The sequence below is a fragment of the Phascolarctos cinereus genome, unplaced genomic scaffold, assembly GCF_003287225.1.
Source record: "Phascolarctos cinereus isolate Bilbo 61053 unplaced genomic scaffold, phaCin_HiC Scaffold_1;HRSCAF=81, whole genome shotgun sequence".
NCBI lineage: Eukaryota > Metazoa > Chordata > Mammalia > Diprotodontia > Phascolarctidae > Phascolarctos > Phascolarctos cinereus.
In genome coordinates this window covers 161,466,917-161,488,960 of record NW_027555514.1, presented here as the reverse complement: position 1 = coordinate 161,488,960, position 22,044 = coordinate 161,466,917, and the positions used below count along the sequence as shown (strand labels likewise).

At 39.4% G+C, this 22,044-nt stretch overlaps 1 protein-coding gene across 1 annotated transcript in view; it reads left to right on the top strand.

Annotated features, from left to right (window-relative positions):
- Nucleotides 1–22,044, top strand: part of CAMK1D (calcium/calmodulin dependent protein kinase ID) — a 488,172-nt gene that overhangs the window by 297,645 nt on the left and 168,483 nt on the right. Inside the window, exon 3 of the mRNA XM_020999741.2 lies at nucleotides 20,259–20,333. Coding sequence (XP_020855400.1) covers nucleotides 20,259–20,333 — 75 coding nt within the window. The remainder of the gene's footprint in view (nucleotides 1–20,258; nucleotides 20,334–22,044) is intronic.

The window sequence follows — 22,044 nt, the reverse complement described above, 5'->3', positions numbered from 1 at the left end:
CTCCTTGCCTTGGTATCAGTAACAGGTAGAGGAAAGGCTGGCTTGGATGTGTAAGTACTAGTCATGCTGAAATCATTGTTGTGCTGTGGATAGAGCATTAATTCCAAAGTCAAAGGACCCTGGCTTCTGATGCTACTCCCTTTGTGACCCCTGGGCAAGTCACTTAATCTACCTGAGCCTCAGTTTCCTCATTTTAAAATGAGGGAATTGGACTAAATGCCCTCCGAGGTCACTCTTAACTCTGGGTCTATGGTCCTAATCATTCTGTGGTCTTCAATCATGGTACCTTCAAAGAGTGCCAAACCCTAGGAGACTCAAAAGGAATATTATCACTACACTGCAACATAGTGCCCCCGAGCAGAACACTCTCCTAGCTTTAGGTAGTAACACATTTACCAATCTGTGCTGTTGCAGTTGGTTTAGAAACAAGAGATGCCTACAAGTTCAGCAATTGTTGTGGCCAAAGAAAAATTGTTACTCTTCATTTTGAACAGTGAAATTGTTTTAAATGTAAGCCAAGAAAATCTGAATAGTCACCAAGGAGCTCCAGGACCACTAAGACTCCACCAAACAGCAATCACCAAAGCGTTAGAGTCATCTGTGGTTTTGCTAACACTCCAGTTTATCAACGCAGACTATTAGCAATATTTCTGAGACTTTATAAATGTCACTGCTGCTCAACTCAGAAAATCTCATATGACCTGGCTTCTTGCATGAGAAATGTTCATAGCATTTGATTATTCAGTCGTGTCCAACTCTTCATGATCCAGTTTGGGGTTTTCCTTGGCAAAAGATACTGGAGTGGTTTGCCATTTTCTTCTCCAGTTCTTTTTACAGATGAGGAAACTGAGGCAAAAAAGGTTAAGTGAGTTGCCAAGGATCACAGAGCTAGTAAATGTCTGAGGCCAGATTTGGACTCAGGAAGATGAGTCTTCCTGACTTCAGGTCAATCTGCTGTGCCACCTAGCTACCCTAGCATTTGCTAGACGCTTCTAAAATGATAAGATTCACACTGAAACACTGTAAACTCATGACCTATAAAAAACCATAACCTGATTTGGCTAGGTAGTATGCATTGTGACATCCATCTTCAGTAAACTTTTTTTTCCCGTACTTCTACAAGGCGAAACATGCTGTTCTTTGTAATCATGTCTCTAATCTCCATGCATGGAGACACTTGTTCCTATTTTCACAATAAGGAATAAGGAGTGGTTCTTTTTAGACAGATTGATAGAGGTTATCTGTGTTTTTAAAAGCCACCAACAACTCACAAACACCCTGAAGAATTTGTAACATGTAAGTATTTGAAAAAGTTTGTCTCATTTGAAATATTTGATTTTCTGAAATCTGGTTCTGAAATTTGAAATCTGAAGATTATTAAACAGCATTACCTAGTGATATGCAAAACCTTACAGTATATGTACATCTTGCTTTGCAAAAATCAGGAAAAGTTCATAGTTTCTACTGCTTTCTATTGGAAAGGTAATAAAACAATCCTCAAAATGAATCTTTCTCCATCCCATATTTTTTCCTCCTCTTTTTCCATTTTTTGATTTTTTTTTGCCTATTTCTTTTCTCTCTTTTTATCTTGGACTGTTTTCCCTGCCCAGAGGTACATAATTTGCCTACTTCCAGCACACATGGGCAGTGCTGGTTATTTTCTGTTCTTTTCTCCCTAATGTGAGACACTAATGTGTCTCTGAATTGCTGCTCCCGTGTGAAGCCTGAGTACACTCTGCCCCAGACCTTCCAACTGAACCTGCCAACTCAGGGTGCCTATTATGATGATGGTAATTTGAGTTCAGAATTGTTGGGGATTTTGGTTGCTCAAATACAGAACCTGCTGTGCTGACCTCAGTGTGGGAAAGGGGCATCTGCCCAGAACTTGAGTTGTGTGGGGTGAGGGTGGGGGAAGTAGTGAGAAACAGTAGGTTTTTTTCTTAGAATTCAGTGGCATTGGTTTTTTTTTTTGTTTGTTTAGCAAAGGACCATGCCTTTCCCAGTTTTCCCCCTAATAAAACAGTATCAGGGCTAAGGAGCATAGGAGAGGCTTGCCTACACTCTGGTCTTGTTTCATCAGAGAATGAGACAGACTGTTTATGATGAAAGCCTTGTAATGAAGTATGAAACAATTGAATGTGACCAAGGGGCAAGTATATCCTGGGTTCCTGCAGGGTGCACCCATGGTGAAACCAGAGAAAAACTTTCAAAGGTTTATTACTTCAAAGGTATTCTCTGTTCTGGAGCCAGAGAAGATAATAAACTATGCAACATGAGAATTAATTTCTCTCCCAGGGCAGTAAAACACTTGCAAACATTTTGAGACTAAATGGTACCTTAAAAGGTAGTTCATTCTCTTGGTGTTGAGGCAATTTTGCATCTGTTGCTCTTCCTGGTTTCAACTCCACAGAATAAGATGCCCCTTCCAAGTTAAACTCATAGCTTCCAATCTCATCACCATGCAGCCCTAACCCAAGTTTTGATTGACACCACCTCCCTCAGTCTCCTCTCCCTTCTGATTGGAGGGCTAGAGTGTGGGGTACCAAACGCCTGCCAGTGCCTTCCTTTATAGAGGGCAGACACTGGACTTTTAGATCCCTCTGCTTTGCATCTGAGGCAGCTAGGTAGCACAATGGATAGAGTGCCCAGCCCGAAGCCAGGAAGATGAATCTTCCTGAGTTCAAAATCTGTCCTCAGACACTTACTAGCTGTGTGACCCTGGACAAGTCACTTAACCTTGTATGCCACAATTTCTTCACCTGTAAAATAAGTTGGAGAAGGAAATGGCAAATCACTGCATTACCTTTGCCAAGAAAACCCCAAATAGGGTCATAGAGAGTTGGACAGGACTGAAGAATAACAACAGCACTTTGCATCTCCTGCTCTGCCTGTTTTTAACCCCAGAGAATTAGATACCCCCAATCTGTGTACTCTCTGCTCCCCACCCCAATCTATTTGGCCTTTTTTTGTGTGATGTTTCCCCCATTAGATTATAAGTTCCTTGAAGACAGGGACTGCCTTTTTATTAATTGTATCCCCAGTGCTTAGCACAGTGCCTGGCACATAGTAGATGCTTTATAAATGTTCATTGGATTGGATTGAGTAAGACTGGACTATTCCAGATACTGAACTACCTACTCTATTAAAAAGAATGGGAAAATCCCAGAGAAGAAAACTACTGTTTCCCTCTGTCACAGTATTCTGTGTTTCACAGCCCTAATGAGAAATTCTGGGGATAACATGATAGAATGGGGAGGCAACAAAAAAATCCCACAACCTATTGTTTTTATTAATTTTAAGTCAGTCATATAATTTCTAATGATAATAATAGCTCCCATCTTATATAGTACTTTCTGCACAACAGCATTATGAGATAGGTATGCAAGCAATACAGTAGATAGAGTACTAGGCTTGAAGTCAGGCATACCTGAGTTCAAATTCAGCCTCGTTGGATCCAGCCTGCAAATTACTAGCTGTATGACCCTGGGCAAGTCACTTAACTTCTATTTGCTTCAGGTTCCTCAACTGCAAAATGTGATACTGTTACTCTTCAACCCTCCAAAGGGTTGTTGTGAGGATCAAATGAGATAGAATTTGTAAAGTGCTTAGCACAGTGCCTGGCACATAGCAGGTGCTATACAGATGTTTATTCCTTTCCCTTATTATCCCCATGTTTCAGATGAGGAAACTGATAAGTGGCTTACTGGGACCCAGATCTAGTTCATGTGTTAGCCAGAATGCCCAAGCACTCTCCACCTATGTGACTCGTGTTTCTCACTTCATGACAATCCCTAGTTTATCTAGGTTGCTTTCCCCCCATCTAAACATGTATTTTTTAAGCACCTGAAGTATAAAATGTACTTCTTTTCCCATTCTTCCTCCCCTTAAAAACAATTAACTCAGTATAATCAGGCAGTAATTACTTGTGAATGTGGATAGGGCTAGATGACCACTAAAGCCTAATACAACTCCGACATTCATTCTATGAATAAGTTAGTTGAATGATTTTTTGGGGTATTTTCCTGCATTATTTCTGATTTGGAATTGTATTTTCCACCCCAAATGTAACATATATATTAATAGAAAGGAATTCTTTTTTTTTATCTGGAAGGATCTTTGTAATAATTGTTGTATAGAAAGTAGAATTATACATTCAGTACTCAATGATATATATATCACCATCTCCTGAATTCTGGGAAAGCACCAAATAACATCATAATAAAGGAAACTGACTATGTTCTAACTTATTGTCAGTGTTGGTGTTCTTTCTGAATTGGCTGTTTGTGTACAGGCATACAATTGACTTATTAGAGCAGATATCATAATATCAAATTTGAAGGATAAAAATGAGAATAAGTGGTTTGCTGGTTTTACCTACTTAAATAAACTATCAACACAGAAAATTGGAAAATGGATAAAAGAAGATATACTGACTCAGACTGTCACTATATCTGAAGGAAGTTCATAGCATCATAGATTTAAAGGCCATAAAATTCAACCTACTAATTTTACAAATGAGGTTAAGTGGCTAACCCACCATCACACAGCCAAGTGTCTAAGGCAGTATTTGAACAAAGGTTTCCAATGTCTTTTCCAGTATGTCATGCTGTTTCTCCAGTGTAAACCATTCACCATAAAGAGGAGACTAAAAGAGCCTCACCAATTGTGAGGACTTCAACGACTAATTCTTTTTTTTTTTTTAAATTTATGGAATAAAAAAGCATATCCATAACATAGTACAAAAAAAAGATGATTGTACATGAAACTGCAAATCTGCTATGTACAACTTGCTATTCCTTTCAAATGTGCACCAAAATTGTGATGTAAATTTCTTTTTTTCTTCCCTCCTCTCTCTCCCCTCCTTGCCCTAGAGATGGCTACATTAGACACAAATAGATATATGTGTGTGTGTGTGTAAATATTTACACACATATGTAAAATTATTCTGTACATACTTCTATTTATCAGTTCTTTCTTTGAATGCAGGTAGCATCTTTCTTTACATTTCCTTTATAGTTAATTTGAGTATTTATAATAGACAAAATAACTTATTCACTCAAATCAAAGACTGATTCTTAAAATATCTGAAAGACAGAAAGATACCAAATACTTTGGGGTGAAAAGCATAGATGCTATTACCATGAAAAAAGAAAACACAATTGAGAAAACATCAGTAAACGCCTCATGATACGCCAATTTTTTTTCAACATTCTATTAGAGAATAATTTATGTAGATATTAAGGGCATCTTGGATAATAGTATGAAAAAAGAATAGACTTTTGTAAATGACTTTCTAGAGCCAACTGCATCTATATAGTAACCCAATTGACTGTGCTGTTGTTGTTGACTATAAAAATGCATTTGATTCAGCAGAGCAAAAGATACTTACAAAGCTCTCTGGGAACAATGTGTCTCCCAAGTGTGTATTAAAATCATAAAACTTGCCTTGAAAGATATGACTGAATTTTATTTGACCCTCTGATTATAAATATCAAGTGAAGGCTAAAGAGATCTATGCTCACCAAAGATGTTTGTGTATATCATAGAGGATGTCCGGAGCAGAGTCCAAGTTAAAAAGGCATTCACCAAATATAATGACAAAGTCTTCTAGGTGTCCCTGTTTATAGATGACCTTAATTTTTTTTTCTCATCAAGCCCCAGAAATTGCAAAGCCCACTAAGTGAGCAGCTAGGTAGCTCAGTGAATAGAGCACTGGACATGGAGTCAGGAAGACCTGACTTAAAAATCCAGCCTCAGACACTTACTACTTATATGACCCTGGACAAGTCACTTAACATGTTTGCATTAATCCATTGGAGAAGGAAATGGCAAAACACTCTAGTATCTTTGCCAAGAAAGCTCTGTACAGTATCAGGAAGAGTAGGACACAACTGAACCACTGAATAAGAACAGCTGAATGAGATACCAAATGGAATTTGGCAAAGTTTCCAACAAGAAAACCAAGTGTATGAAGAAATGCCTCTTAACTTAATAGGAATGTATACGTATAGCCTATATCAGATTACGAGCTGTCTTGGGGAGGGAGAGAGAGAAAAAAATTTAAAACTCAAAAGCTTATGGAAGTGATTGTTGATAAATCAAAATAAAATAATAAAAAAAAGAGAAAAGAAAAGAATGCCTCTTGTCCAGATGATGATATTCAGTTAGATGGAGAGCCCTTAGTGCTAGACCATCATTACCTCTATACTTGATAGACACTGTTGGTTGATAGAGAACTGGGCCCAGAATTGAATTGAAAGAGAAGAGCAGAGCTGGATTATATTTGAGAAATCCTGTGAATTCTCAGAACACAAGATTTTCCCCCCAAACAAAGGTCTATGCTATGAAGCCTAGAATTCTACCCTAGCAAGAACTGAGGTAACAGGTCACCCAAATAGCCATAGAGAGAGACATGGTGAGAGACGTGACTTCTACCACATTGCCACTGACAAAGTGCAAAGGACAAGTGGCATAAAGATGAGTGTCAGAGGAATGTATAACCAGAAAAGTAGGAGCAATTGTGTGGTGATAGAAAGGAGTAATTAATGAGTTGCCTATGCAATACAAAAAGATCCAGAAGAAGGTCCTCAGCTTGTTGGCTAGCCTCACTGTGTGCCACTTATGAGAGGGCATAGACAAGAGTCACATAGGATGAGAAGGCATGGATGGCTTATAATCAGGGCTATTGAAGGGAGCTTCCACCTTGGTGAAATCACACTTCCATCCATGTACCAAAAAGTAAACATGGCATAGATCAGAATTAAGCAAGACCAGCAATCACATTTACTATCTACACCATTCTTCATCTGTGACATGCTTAGATTGAAATATCCCAAGAGATTGACCTGATTTTTTTTTTCTGGTTATCTTTTTTTTTTAATTCCTCATCTTTCTCTGAAGAAGTAGTCTGGACATTTCCTGAATTCTGCTATAAGAAATGACTACTAATCAGTATCTTACTTAGTTCAGATGAGAAAAAGTCAACCATTTCTGGTAGGGCTTTTGTAACTCGAACTGTGAGATTATAAAACCCAATCATAAGGCAAATGACTATATCTTTTTCTTACATTCTGAGCATGTTCTCAAAAATATTTCACAATGTCAATGTATTGTCTTGGAAGATAGTAGGACATGGAAGAAAATATGAAGGTCTTCTTCTTCTGGTCTTCAATTTAACATACATTAAACTTGTCTGACAAAAGTATCTGGCTAGGTTGGTCTCTGGGGATCCCTCCTCTCCCTTAATGGATTTATAAGAAAATAAATCTACCGTATTCCCAATATTCCTAGACTTAATTAAATTATCCATCCTAACCTCAAGTAGATTCACTTACTTTTACATCTGGCCTAGTACTTCCTTTGAACTAAAAATGATTCAGGTCTGGCCCATACTTCTTGTTACTGCTGTAACCAAAGTACATCTCATAACCTTTCCAGAGCTATACTGTCCCTTATGTGGGACTTGTCTTATGAAACAGAGGAATGTGTTGGGGTGCTGACAGGTGGGAAAAATTTTCAGTAAAAGTGGCTACTTACCTTATTGAAATCTATTTGATGTTTGACTAACAAATATACTCTGTACCACCAAAGAACATCATTTCTATGAGCAAGGTTCCTATAAAACACATATGTTCCACAGGGCATTGAACGTTGGTTCAATGAAAACCTTTGCTTGAGTGTTCTTATCACTTCTAGCATGTTTCATTTCCTGTTCTGATTTTTCCCTCTTCTTTTCTTTCTTGCTAGTCATCTAATCTATAAAATGGGAATGATACAATATGCCGTTTAACCTCTTGTACTATGGGAACTTTTTAAAAAAAGAAATGTAGTTTTCTTTGGGGGACAAGGTACAATTTTTAAAACAACACTGGCATTTATTATCATAGTAAATGGAACATTTCCCACAAGAAGGAAGCATAAACATGTTGTACCTAATCTTTAAGAAAGAAAAAAAAAGATTTCACTTTATTTTAATTTGGCTGATTTAGATGAGAACATAGCATTTTTTACTTTTTAGACTTCCAATTGATTGCAGTGCCATCTGCTGGTAAGAAGAAAGGTGATTAGAAACTGATGAGTTCCAAACATTCATGAGAACTCTTAATAAACTCAAGATCTGGGAAGGATTTTATTGGTCATCCAGTCAGATTCCCTCATTTGTAAAATAAGGAAACTGAGGAACAAGTGGATAAATAGCTGTTGATGTTGCACAAGACTGTCCTTGGCCCTCAACTCTTTGCTATTTCCCTTGGCAGCATCTTACTCCTTTCATTTCAATGCTTCTCTGTGCAGATGGCTTCCAAATCTGTACCTTCAACTCAGTCTCTCCCTGGAGCTCTGTACCCACATATTCAAATATCTGCTGAACATCTGCCCTTGGACGTCCCATTGGGACATCAAACTTACTGTGTTCAAAACTAAACTTGTCAACTTCTCTCAACTTGCGAATTTCCTGTTTCTGAAGATGCCACCATTCTCCTCTCAGTCACCTAAGCTTGAGACTGCATAGTCATTTTTGACTTCTTACTCATTTTCTATGTCCAATCTCTCTCGTGCCTTATCTCCCTTCCACTCACAATACCACCATCCTACGTCAGATACTTATCATTTCTTACCTGTGTTATTGTTGCACCCTCCACTTGTTTCCTTATGTCTAGCTCCACCCCCCGCCCCCATTCATACAATCAATAGGGTAGTCTTCCCAAAGCTGGATTTTGAGCAACAGAGTCAGAGCCTCACACTCGTTTGCTCTAAGTGCTGTGTTTATTTATTGTATTCAGGGACAGTATATAAGAGACAAAGAATATTGAGAATGTATGGGCCCTGCCTACCTCACCATCTTGGTTTTGTCATTATTTCTGACTCCAAGACACAGACTGCCTCTGACAACATAAAGTTAAGCATTAGCCAAAGGGTACATGAAGGGTATAAGTATGTTGCAACATTTAACAACAAGAATTATTCATGAGAAACAGCATAAAACTGTCATTAGGAGACGTATGGCCAGAATGGGAGGTAGGAAGGGCAGATGGAGAAAAGTGAGAAATAATAGATGGGCATTCATGTGCTCCATTGGTATTCAAGCAATGCTGGCAGAATTGGAGAACAACCCTCAAGGTTCTGGTGGCAAATTTATGAGAATCAAGGGCAAAAGGTAATGGGTGTGGATATATTATGATCTGTGTTATTTAGAGGGAGTATCCATGTGGAGTTTTATGCCATCTTTCTCCTTCAACACTGCCACCACCCTGGTGTAGGCCCCCATTACCTCAAACCTGGATAATTGTAACAGCTCCCAGCTCCCAATAGTCTCCCAGCCTAAAGTCTCTTCTTATTCTGGTCCATCCTCCCCATAGTTGTCAGATTGATCTTCCTAAAACACAGGTCTGACTATCCCACCTCCATTTTCAGTAAACTCCAGTGTCTCCTGTTACCTCCAGGGTCAAATATGAAATCCTCTGATTGTTGTTCAAAGCCCCCACATAACCTGGCTCCTTCTTAATTTCTCTGTCCTCTTACACTCTACTCTTCACATTCTCTGAGATTCAGTAACACCGGTCTTACTGTTCTTCACACATCCCAGTGGAGCATTAGAATTTGTGTTCCATGTCTAGAATTCTCTCCATCTTCTTCTCTACCTCCTGGCTACCCTTGGCTTCCTTCAAGTCTCAATTAATGTCCCACCCTCTGAAAGAAACCTTTCCCAAGCCCACTTAATTCTGGTGCCTTCCCTCTTGTTGATTATTTCCAATTTATTGTGTCTATAGCTTGCTTATATGAAGTTACTTTCATTTGGTCTCCCCCATTAGCTTGTGAGATCCTTGAGGGAAGGGATCACTTTTTGTCTTTCTTTGTATACAGAAGTCTTAGGATAGTGCCCGACACAAAGTAGGTACTAATAAATGCTTGTTGACTTGATTATTAGAATGTTTATCTAGGACTGATTTTTTTTTTTACCATGAAGCTTTATCATTTAAAGTATGGATTAAAAAGAAGAAACAAAAGAAGTAATAATACAGCTTAGGTAGAAATTTTTCTCGTCCAATTGCTCCACAGTGCAGCCCCAAGTGGTTTGGCTACTGCTGGTCTATCATTCATAATAGATGAATGATCATGTGCTTCCCTCTAAATCTTCTCCCAGATGGAAAACTTTTATTCTTCATGACTCTGAAAATCTAATTTTGGAGCCTTTTGTGTTTTTTAAATAAGTCTGTGTGGAAATGCGCAAGCTAATGTAATTTTGCTATGAAGCAGGAAAACTCCATATGGTTCTACATTAGGTGTGAAATAGTGTTGTCAGGTGACTTGTGGGTAGGGGATGGTTACTGAACTGATGAGAAAAGGGATTACAGCAGAGATAGAAAAAGTGGGTAGAAGTTATGGAGAGGAGTATTTCTGCTCAAGAGGAGATTATTATCTAATTATTAGATGACAATTATTAATTGCTATTTATTATTATAGTATAATCATTCATGACTATTAATAAATGATTATATAATTATTAGAACCTTCTAAAAATTGGAATGGATTGCCTCAGAGAATAGTGAGCTTTTTGTCTCTTTGGATCTTCAAGAGGATATTACAGGTAGAATTCGTAATTTTTTTTTGCTAGCATTTGCACTAAATGAACTGTTATGAGGCTATTTCCAATTCCACAGTCCTGTTATCTTATATTTACCTCTCTTGTTGGAAAGTCACTCATTTATTCAGTATTTATTAAGTAATTGTATGCAGACAACCATGTCTGATAAAGAGTTTAGCTAGAATATAGACACCCCCCTCCCATCTTCAGTGAGCCTAGAGTTTAATAAAGGGATAAAGCACTAACACATATGACTGTAATATGCAATAAAACCTGCAAAGTGCATTAGAATGGGCTAGGACAAAGTGCTGTATGAAGTTTGGGGATAAAGGGTGTGGCTGTTTTTTCCAGAATGGAATCAGAGAAGGCTTCCTAGAAGAGGTGGGTAGAGTAGGGTGTTTAAAGATAGGTGTGAATTCATCAGGGAAAGAGGAAAAAGGATATTCCATGCTCAGGAAACAGTGTGAGAAGAATTGAGGAGGTGGGAGAGCATGTGGCATGTTCAGGGGTCTAGAGAGCAGTCTGGCTTGGCAGTAATGTGGACTGATTGTAACTTTAGACAAATTGTAAAGACCCTTGAATGACAGGAAATGTTCCTTGTAGAAGGTGGGGAATGGAACCACTGAAGACTTTTGAGCTGAGAGGTACCCTGAGCAGACCCATGCAGAAGGATGAAGGAAGAAGAGTGACCTGTCAAAAACTATGGTAGTCATCCAAGTGTGTGGTAATGAAGCCCCATGTCAGAGGGCCAATAGGCTATAAGTATAACTCTGGGAGCCTCCATAGTGGATGCTGTTGTGGGGGGACCTAAGTGATTCATATGTCATTGCTGAACTAGGAATAGGTCTATGCATATAACATAATCAGTTCCGTAAATATTTATTATTCACATAGTATATGCTAGCTACTGTGCTAAGAGCTAGGTGTACAGACACAAAATGAAATGGTCTCTGTGCTCAGAGAGTTTACCGTGGGAAAGCTGGCACAATGGACAGAGTACTAGATTTTGGAGTCAGGAGAACCTGAGTTCGAATCTTGCCTCAGACATTAACGGTGTGATTCTGGGCAAATATTATGGCTTCTCCAAGCTTTATTTTCTTCATCTGTGAAATGGAGATGATGATAATAATAATATTTACCTCATAGGGTTGTTTTGAGGATCAAATGAGATAAGATGTTAATTATTATGACATTCTTCTTGGAGGGAGATGAAGAGGATAACACAAATAAGTAAATGAAAGGGGAAAGGGAATCACTACTGTCTAGGGGAAGTGAGAAAGGTCTCTTGAGGTGCTTGGAATAAGCCAAGGGAAGGAAGAATCCCAAGAAATGGAGATGAGGAGAGAGAATATTCCAGGAATGGAAGGAGGGACAGTTCGTGCCAAGACAGAAGTTGGAGTTGGAATGGAACGGTATGAGTGAGAATAGCATGTATTCCAGTTTGGCTAAAACATAGTGTTTTGGGGTTTGGTTTTTTTTTTTTTTTTGCTTTTTGGTGAGGCAATCTGGGTTAAGTGACTTGCCCAGGATAACACAGCTAGTAAGTTAAAACATAGTGTGTAATGGAAAGATAAGTTAGAGTCAGATTGTCAGAAGGTTTGAGTTCCAGACAGAGGTGTTTGTATTTTATCCTAGAGGTGCTGAAGCTTCTTAATTAGGGAAGTGACACAGGGAGGGAGGAAAGAAAAGAAGGAAGGGAAGAAGGAAGGAAAAAAGGAAAGAAAGAAGTGAGAAAAGGAAGAGAGGATGGAAAGGAAAGAAGAGAGGAAGGAAGGAAAGAAGGGAAGAAAGAATGAAAGAAGGGGGGAAGGAAGAAAGGAAGAAGGAGGGAGAAAAAGAGGAAGGAAGGAAAGAAGCATTTATTAAACACCTACTATGTGCCAGGCTCTGTACTAAGCGCTTTACAAACATTATCTCCTTTTGAGTCTCACAATGACTCTGGGAAGCAGGTGTTATTATTATCCCCATTTTACAGGTGAGGAACTTGAAGAAGATAGTGGTTAAGAGAGTTGTACAGGGTCACATGACTAGCAAGTAAGTAAGTTCCTCTCTTTTAAGAATATCGATTTGGCAGCTGTGTGGAGGAGGCATTGAAGTGACTAGGATAAGGAGATCAATTAGGAAGACATTGAAGTAATTCAGGAGAGAGGTGATGAGGGACTGAACGAGTGTGGTGGCTGTTTGAGTGAAAAGAAGGGGAGAGAAGTAAGAAGTGTTCTGTAAATGGAATGGGTCAGCCTTGACAACAGATATGAGATGAGGTGAGGGAGAGAAAGGAGTCACATATGACTCTGAGATTGCAAACTTGGGTAACAAAGGCTACTGCGGCTTTCAAATAGGGAAACTAGAAAAAGGGGTAGGTTTAGAGGAAAAGATGGCAAGTTCCATTTTGGACATGTCAAGTTTGAGATGCCCATGGGGCATCCAGATGGAGATGTCTAGCAAGTGGGATTAGAGTTTAGGAAAGAACCAAGGGATGGCTACATAAATTTGGAAGTCATTGGCATTGAGATAACAGCTGAATCTATGGAAGCTAATGAGATCTCAGAGAGTACAGAGGACAGAGCCAGGGAGCACACCCACACTTCCTGGCAGCCGCTGGAAGATGATCCAACCGAGCAGACTGAGAAAAGTGCTTTCGTGCAGGCTGAGGGTGGAAACGGGGGCCAACGATGTCAAAAGCCACAAAAACACCAGGTAGAATGAGGATTGAGAAAAGGCCATTGCATTATCATTCAAGATAATTTTGAACTTTGAAGAGAGCAGTTTCAATCAAATGAGGGGGCTGGAAGTTGGACTATGAGAAATTCAGAACGGAGTGGGAAGGGAGGAAATGGAGGCAGTGAGCGCAGACAACCCTTCCTAGCTAGGTATAGAAAGGGGAGCAGCTACGGGATGGTAGTTTGGCAAGATGTCAGGGTCATATGAAAGGATCTTTTGTTTTAAGTCGAGTGAGACTTACATTTGTAGGTGCTAGGGAAGGATCCAGTGAATCAGGAGAGACTTAAGATGAGAGAAAGAGAGAGAATGACTGAGGGAGCAAATTCCAGAAAGAGACGTTAGGCACGTAAGCAGGGGTACAAGTGGTGGAGCTAACCTTGGCAAAGAGAAGGCTCATCTTGTCAACAGAGACTGAGCGAAGGAGGAGAGAAAGGATGAGGAGGAGGGGTGTGTGTGTGTGTGTGTGTGTGTGTGTGTGTGTGTGTATGTATATACATATTAAATATTTTAATTTTTTCCCCAATTCCATATTAAAACAATTTTTAACATTTTTTTTTAAGTTTTGAGTTCCAAATTCTATTCCTCCCTCTCTATACCTCTCCCCTCCCCACCATGGTAAGCAATCAGAAATAGCTTATATGTGTACAATCACACAAAACATTTCCATGTTAGTCATTTTGTACAAGAAGTCTTGAGCAAAGGAAAAAGGAAGAAAGTGAAAAACAGCATGCTTCAGTTTGTATTCAAACAATATCACTTCTTTCTCTGGAGGCAGATAGTATGTTTAATCGTTGGTCTTTTGGGATCGTCTCGGATCATTGTATTATTGAGAATAGCTAAGTCATTCACAATTCTTTATCCAACAATACTGTTGTTACTATGTATAATGTTCTCCTGGTTCTGCTCACTTCACTTCGCATCAGTTCACGTCTAAGTCTTTCCAGGTTTTTCTGAAAGCATCCAGCTTGTCATTTCTTATAGCATAATCATATCCCATCACAACAATATACCACAGTTTGCCTACCCATTCCCCAGTTGATGGGCATCCCCCTTCAGTTTTGAGGAGGAGTTTTGAGGATTGGAATGAGAATAAAAGAAGAAGTTTGCTGCAGTGGGCCTCCATTTCCTTGTCATCTAAGTAGGAGGTGAGGTTCTCTACTGATGGGCAAGTAAGAAGAGATAGTTTGAGAAGAAAGGAAGTTTGGAACAGCTGCTGTGCAGAGGGGGATAGAGTAAGTCCGGGCAGAATACAAGGTTTGCTATACAGCAGTGAGTGCCCAGGTGAGATCAGAGAACATAATTTGTTGTAAACCCAGTTGTCTTACGTTGCTTGATTTTCTGCAGTAGCATTTAGCCATGCATGAATAGGAAAGAAGGTGGATGGTAGGAGTAGTTCAGAGTTGGAATTTAGAAAGTCAAGACTGGTGATAGGACAATGGGGCAAAGGATTCAGGGGGTAGCTAAGAGTATATGATTGAACTGGAAGATAGAAAGAAAGGAAAAGTAGAGGAACATGGTATTGATGAAGACTAGATTTTGGAGGGTGATATGTGTCATATGAATATAATGTCCTACACATGTGGTCAGGACTGGACTCAGTTCTCCCAAGTATAGTCTTAAAACTTTTTAAAATCACTTAGATTTCCCCTAGAAAAATTATCTCGTTGGAGCTATGGTGTCCCTATGACCTCTGGTCCTGAGTTTGAAGGGTCTAGAGGAGAGGCCTAGCTTTAAGCTGGTGTGGAAGGATTTTGACTTTTTCTTTTCTGGTTAGGAAAAAGTGAGGAAAGCATAGACCCCCATTATTAACCCCTATGAGCAAGTCAGCTAAATAAATCAGCCTGTATGAATGCCACAACTTCTCTTCCTGTTTTGACACCATGTTTTTCTTAGAACCTTTGTTCCCTTGTATGATATCTCAGTCTGACTGGAATCCCATATTTTAAATATGATAATCTGTTTTAAGAGAGAAGGAATTCATTTGATTGTAAAATCCCAAGACAATATAACACTTTACCTAGGCAGAAGGAACCATTTGTCAAAATTCTGGAGCATTTTCTTAAATAGTTCAATGTGATACTGGATAGGGTGCTTATTTTGACAAATAGGAAGTTTTCCCCTATCTATATAGAAAAAAAAGATTTAATGTTAATGACATTGAGAGTGACTCGACCTTTGATATTTTACTTATTCTATAGGTCTAGCTAAGCTAGCCTTTATCCTCAGGGTTGTGTTTTTCAAACTGGGCAACATGACCCTCGAGAAGGGCCTGGGGGAGTTCTCCCCAAACATCTGGGCACCAGATGGAGGGTAGCAAAACCTCTCCTCTCGGTGACCCTGTCAACAGGATCAGGACTGCCCTTGTCTCTTCTTAGTCACCATCTGCTTCCCCAGCTACCCCTCCCTGCTAAGCACCTTGTCCTGATCTGCCCCTTCCTGATTAAACTGTATTCCCCTCCTTGACCTCACGCATTCTACTCTCAGCCTGAAGACACAGCCACAGTAAGGTATTCATCTCTGTGAAATAAAGAAAAGGTATATCTTTTGTTCTCCCCTTCTGAGCAACTTATCGATTCCACCATATTCTATCTTTTTGATGGGTTGCAGAGGGTCAGATTTGAGAGGATCCAAAGATCCCTAGCATAGACGGAACAATGCAGCCTGAATCCTGGCACTGTGGGAAGGATTGGTCTGGAGGGAGAGAGGATGCATCATCTCAGTAAAGCATCCAGTATTAAACTGTCTGTGATGCTATGACACTGTTCTCAACTGAGGGGCCTTTGGCATGGTGCTGGGCTGTGCATTTGGTGATGATTTTTTAAAAATGATGTCATTTTCATATGTATTCCTGGCCCTGGCAGAGGGTCTCTCCTTTTGGCTGAGTCAGTGACCATGCAGGGAGTTCTCTGCATTGAAGCAATCTGCTTTTTGCCTTTAGCCTTTTAGCTTTTCTTCCCTTCCGTCCCCTGTGTTTTTTCAGGGTTAAGAGTTGAAGGTGATTTTAATTTTACAAGTTTAACAAACATTTAGTAAACACCAATTTAACATTCAAGGCTCCGTGCTTGTCTTTATAAACATATGTTGCGTACACAGGCAGTGGCTAATGCTTCTTTGTGCCTACTGGGCCTGGGCACTTTACCAAATGAAATTAAGATTAAATGCCATTTTCTGTCTCCTAAAGGTGCCCTTAGTGACATGGCGATGGTTCCTTTCATGTCACTTCTGCAGAATTCAGATTTTTGCCTCACGCAAAAAAAGTTCTTTTAGTAGGAAAGATTGTGGCTTGAATGAATAAAGAAACATAGATTGAGAACCTACTAAGAGCTTTGAGAAAAGGGAGCTGGTCCCTGCCCTAAAGGTGCTGACACTGTAATTAGGGAGACAACATATAAAAGAGAGGGGAGCTGCAGGGCAGATGTGAGAAATTGGAAGTCCTAAAGGTAGAGAGAGCAGCAGGGCAGGTGTTAGGGCCAAGAAGTACCTAGGTCATACCAATAGGTAAAACTTGGAGGACCTGAGGATGCAGTGATAGTGCAAAAGGCAGTGGGTCTTCCACCTCAACAGAGGGTTTCTGGGCAATCTAGGGCCAGATGAGGGAGGGGGAGAGGGGGAAGGGTTCCCTTTTCCTTTCCCTGGGGGAGGTGGGTCTTCCTGCTTCCAGGCAGTCCATGATTGGTTTGATCCATAGGGTTGTAGCAGTAGGAGTGTCCAGACTTCTGCTCTCTGCACACACACATCTGACATCCCTTTCTTCTTTGTTTCACAAATTGTCTATTTGAAAGCCCTATGCCCATGAAATCTTTCTGTTAGCTCTTGCAGCAATTTCAGATATTTCTTCTACAGCTATGATAGTATCTGTTTGCTAGAGCAACCCCTCCTCCAAAGACCCCATCTCTAGGTCACTGTACCTCCCCCTACCTTGACTTTTAAGACAAAGTAGAACATCAACATGGGGGAGCTCGGTGGTTCAGTGGATGGAGTACCAGGTCTGGAATCAGGACGATTTGAGTTCAAATCCAGTCTCAGACACTTACTAGCTGTGTGACCCTGGGCAAATCACTTAACCCCCATTTGCTTCAGTTCTTCATCTGTAAAATGGGGACACAATGGAGAAGAAATGGCAAACTACTCCAGTATCTTTGCCAGGAAAACCCCATAGACTTTGTCCATAGGATCACATAGAATAGGACCCTACTGAATGGCCAACAACAACCAAAACCATTAATATGCTAGATTATAGTTAATTCATTCAGTCGTTCAAATATTTACTAACAACTAGTCACATTTATCTAGCATTTTTCCGTTGAAAACATGCTTTCTTTATGACACCTTGAGGCTCAGAGCGGTTGAATAGTTGGCTCATGGCCACATAAAGAACACGCACCTTGTAAATATTCAGGGATGTGTTGGTAAACATTTAATAACTGACTCTCCCTCAAAAAATTGTATGCCCAGCACACTTTTAAGTTTAATATGTAAGTTTAATATTCTCCCCATCACTTTAAGGCTAGAAATCAAAAAGGCCATTAACCCAAGCCGTAATTTATAGTTTGCTGATTTCTGAAATATAAATATTCACAATGAAAATTTAACAATCAACTCTTGCAAGCCAGTAAGAGTTGGCTCTAGGATATTTGCTAAGGGGAGATTGGAAAACAAGGTCACACTTATTGCCTTAAGGAGCTCACAATTAAGTAGAAAAAGAAAGGCATATACACACAAAAAAATACAAATTAGACTATGGTAAGTGTATAAGAGGAGTGCAAATTGCTGTGAGATCAGATGAGAAAGGAGGTAATTTCTGACTAGTGTAATATGTACTATCCAAGGAAGGCTTCATAGAGGAAGTAGCTTTTGATCTGGGCCTTGAAGTGGAGGCAAGATTCCAACAGTCAGAGATGGGGGGAAGGGACAGGAAAAACTAGGAAGTTAAAAAGCACAGGAGTCTAGTTTATCTGGAATATGAGTGATAAGTTATGGAATGGTTTCAGATGAAGGTGGAAAGGTAAGTTGGAGCCAGATTGTAGAACATCTTCAATGGCATGCTAAGTAGTTTGACCTTTATTTGGTGTGTAATAGAGACTCTGGACTCTCCCTTTTTCTCCCCACTGACTCTTAGGGCAATCTGGTGAATTTGTGGCTGGTTCATCCAATCATTTGAATAATGTTAGACGTGAACTGGCATGGAGGTCTCTAGTGGAATACCGTTTGCTTTGCCTATACCTCTGTCCTGTTACTCTTTGTTTTCAACCACTTGGATAAAATCTAGGAGGTAGTTATATCAAATTTGCAGATGACAGGAGACTGGGATAACAAATAAAACTGAGGATATAGTCAAGATCTGAAATGCTTCTGATAGGCTTGAAACCCAAGCCCATTGGGCCGGGCTGAACAAGTTGAACCACAACAGAAATAAATGTCAAGTGTTATATATAGATTAAAAATCTCACTTGTCCAAGTACAATGCACAGTGGAGAATTCTGATCTAGCATCAGGTAAAAAAGACTTGGGGTTTTATTTTACCACAGGCCCAGGATGAGCTAACAGTATGATGCAGGTTGTTAAAAAAAAGACAAACAAAAAAGACGCACTTAATATGGTGTCAGATGTAGTAACAGAAATATAGTGCCCCAGGCTCAGGAAGTTGGGCAGGCATTCCCTTGCACCTCCCGAGATTGGCTGGCGGGCAGTCCTAAATTAACTGTATTTCCTGGTTTACTCGCTGACTCATTTTGTCGGATCAATATAATGTTTTTCTGATATTACTGATATAATTCTTTCTCTGGCGTCTCACAGTAAGCCTTTTGAAATCAATCTGATGATGGATAACATCCGCATTTTCTAGTAGAAGTGGGTGAAATGTGAATTGAATGTAATTCGCACTGTTTCAGCTTATCAGCAAATTGTATTAACTAGGAAAACTAGCAACAACCCCCCCTCCCCCCAAATGCCACCCATTGATTTCATCTTAATTCTTTTGGGCTTTGCTTGGATGCCGGGTAACTTATCGGACCGTGTGATTCTAGAGGGGAAGAAGGAGGCAGGGAGAGGCTGCTCTCACATTTAGGAAAATTGCCTCCATTTCCCCTAATTAAATAATATAGTGTTCTTGCTGTTAAACAGCGGCAGCCTTTAGTGAGGATGCACATCAGCTGAACGCAGCTGAAATTGCGGAGCAGTAAAATCCCAAGGGAGAGGATTTTCCGTGAACAATTAATTAGCACATTGGCTAATGAAATGATTCTTTTCTGGAAATCTCAAGCTTTAAATAAGCATTGGGCCTTAAGGTTCTGAGCTCAAACGGCTTGTAGGAGGGGGTTTCTCAATCTCTAAGCCTCCTCAAATTTTTTTTTTCTCTGTCCTGCAGACTGGCACAGTAACAGGTATTTGGGGGCTTAAGGAGATACTTGATAGAGAAGATGGACAGCCCATACTAGTCAGTACGAAGGTCTCTTTTTAATGGTTTGGCACCTGGTAGGATAGTTTGTTTTCTTCCTTATGTGTTACTATTAGTGTTTGGACTTAGGTTTATGAAGCCCTTCCCTCCCCTATGCCTCTCCCCTCCCTGTCCCCCTTTCCCTAGTCCCAACACCTGAATATGGCTGGGGCCATTGAAATAAATTAGTACAGTTCTGGGAGGAAGAACACATTTCAGACTGTGTACAATTTGATTCATTTCATAGAATTAATAGGTTAAAGGGGTTGTAAAAAAATCATGTGGGTTAGCCCCCTTCATTTTACAGATGAGGAAACTGAGACCCAGAGAGATTAAAGACCTACCCCAGCCAGGATTCAAATGACCGAATCTATCCAGTGCTAGCTATGTGCAAGGAAGGCGCTCTTAGTTGCTAGTAGTGGAATCGTGGGTTTTTTCCCCTTTAATATGGAATTTTGTTCATTTAAAATTTAATGACAAGTTACTCTAATCTTTGTTTCTCTCTCTTTTAATTTTTAGAATTAAGCATGAAAATATCGTTGCTCTGGAAGATATTTATGAAAGTCCGAATCACTTATACTTGGTTATGCAGCTGTAAGTACAATATTCAGTATTGCATTCATAGTAAAAGACTTTAAGAGTGCCCTGACATTTTGATCAGTCAGCTCTAGCAGAGTGGCTTCATTGAGGGCATGTTTATATATGCTCCATAGCATTTAAGGCTCCTGTCGAGACACTATTTTATCTTATTTTAGAAAGAAATCCTTCTGTTATATTTGTTTTTAAGGCTGTTGGGAAGAAAGGAACACAAGACTATCGTGGCATTGCGTTGTGCCTTTCCCATCTACTCTTTCCTAAGATTAACTCCCATGTGGATAAATGGAGAACTCACACCTATCCTGAGACAGTAGTAACTGGAGTCAATCCATGGCCCTCCCATTACATACCTTTGCTTTCCAGTTAGAATGGAAGTTATCAGGCAGTAGGTAGAGGTGGAAGAATGAAAGAAAGAACTGGGTATGCAAATACAAAATGAAATATCTAGAAAAAGGATCAGGTTTTAAAATTCTCACGTGAAACTGAGGTGTACATCCTCTAAATACTTTTGTATAAATGATGTATCTTGGTCAATTGGAGCATCCTCGTGTCATTAGGGGAGACAAGTAAGACTAGAAAAAAGCTTTCTCATTTTGTCCTCAAAGGGAATTCTTGAGGATGGTATTCGTCAAATGGCTGTGGGAGAAAGTCTTGTATAATTTCAGATGATCAATTTAGATGTCATCATTTGGTATGAATTGTTCAGTTCCTAAATTTCTATGACTTTTTAGAAGAGTTAATATTAAGGCTGATGTACTTTTGTCAATGTATTTTTTTTCCATAGAAAAATGTTTGCAATTTAACTTGAGAGGATATAGATAGAAATAGATGCTTAGTAAGACATTTTTTCCATTTCTCATTATCATTTTAAGGACATATTTTACGTTTTTGATTATTTGAGGGGGAAAAACACCTGAATGGAAATGAATAAATTGTTTTGTTTTGGTTTTTTTACCATTTAAAGGTGAAATGAAGGTTCTGTCATTTGGTGCTATGTTAAATCCTTATAGAGATTTCATTTAGGAATGAGGACGGCTCATTCCTGACTATAGGGTTCTCATAGAAGAAACAAATAAAGGAATTACTAGAACTGGGTTTATTATTTGTCCAAAGGCAACAAGAAACAGCATTTCATGGGAGACTTGGTAGACTGTTATACTTAGAGTCAGGAAGACAGGTTCAAATTCTGATACACATACTTCCTAGCTATGTGACCCTGGACTTTCCACAGTGGTAAAATGTGGAGGTTGGACTCACTGAATTTGTGACTCTATGATTCTTGCAGTAGTCAAAATTGAGTACAAGCAAAAAGTTGATCATATAGATCTGGGGTTCGTAACTTGGGGACCCCATACTCCAAAGGCATTCATGGATAGATTTGTTTGGGGGGGACTATTAACTGAAAATTACATCTTTATTTTCATTCACCTTTAACTGAAATTTAGCATTTCATTCAATTACAATAAAAATGCATTATTTTGAGAAGAGGTCTGTAGACTTTTTCATCCACCAAAGGGTCAATCATACAAAAAGTTAAAATCCCTGATCCAGATAACTGAATCTTGAGTAGCAGCATCTTTTGGGGAAGACAGTAAAAACAAACAAACAAACAAAAAATGACATGCTTGAAAATATGGCTCTGGAATATGAAATGAAGCAGACAAAAGGTTTAGGCAGTTTGAGTGTCTTTGACATGGTCACAGAGTTA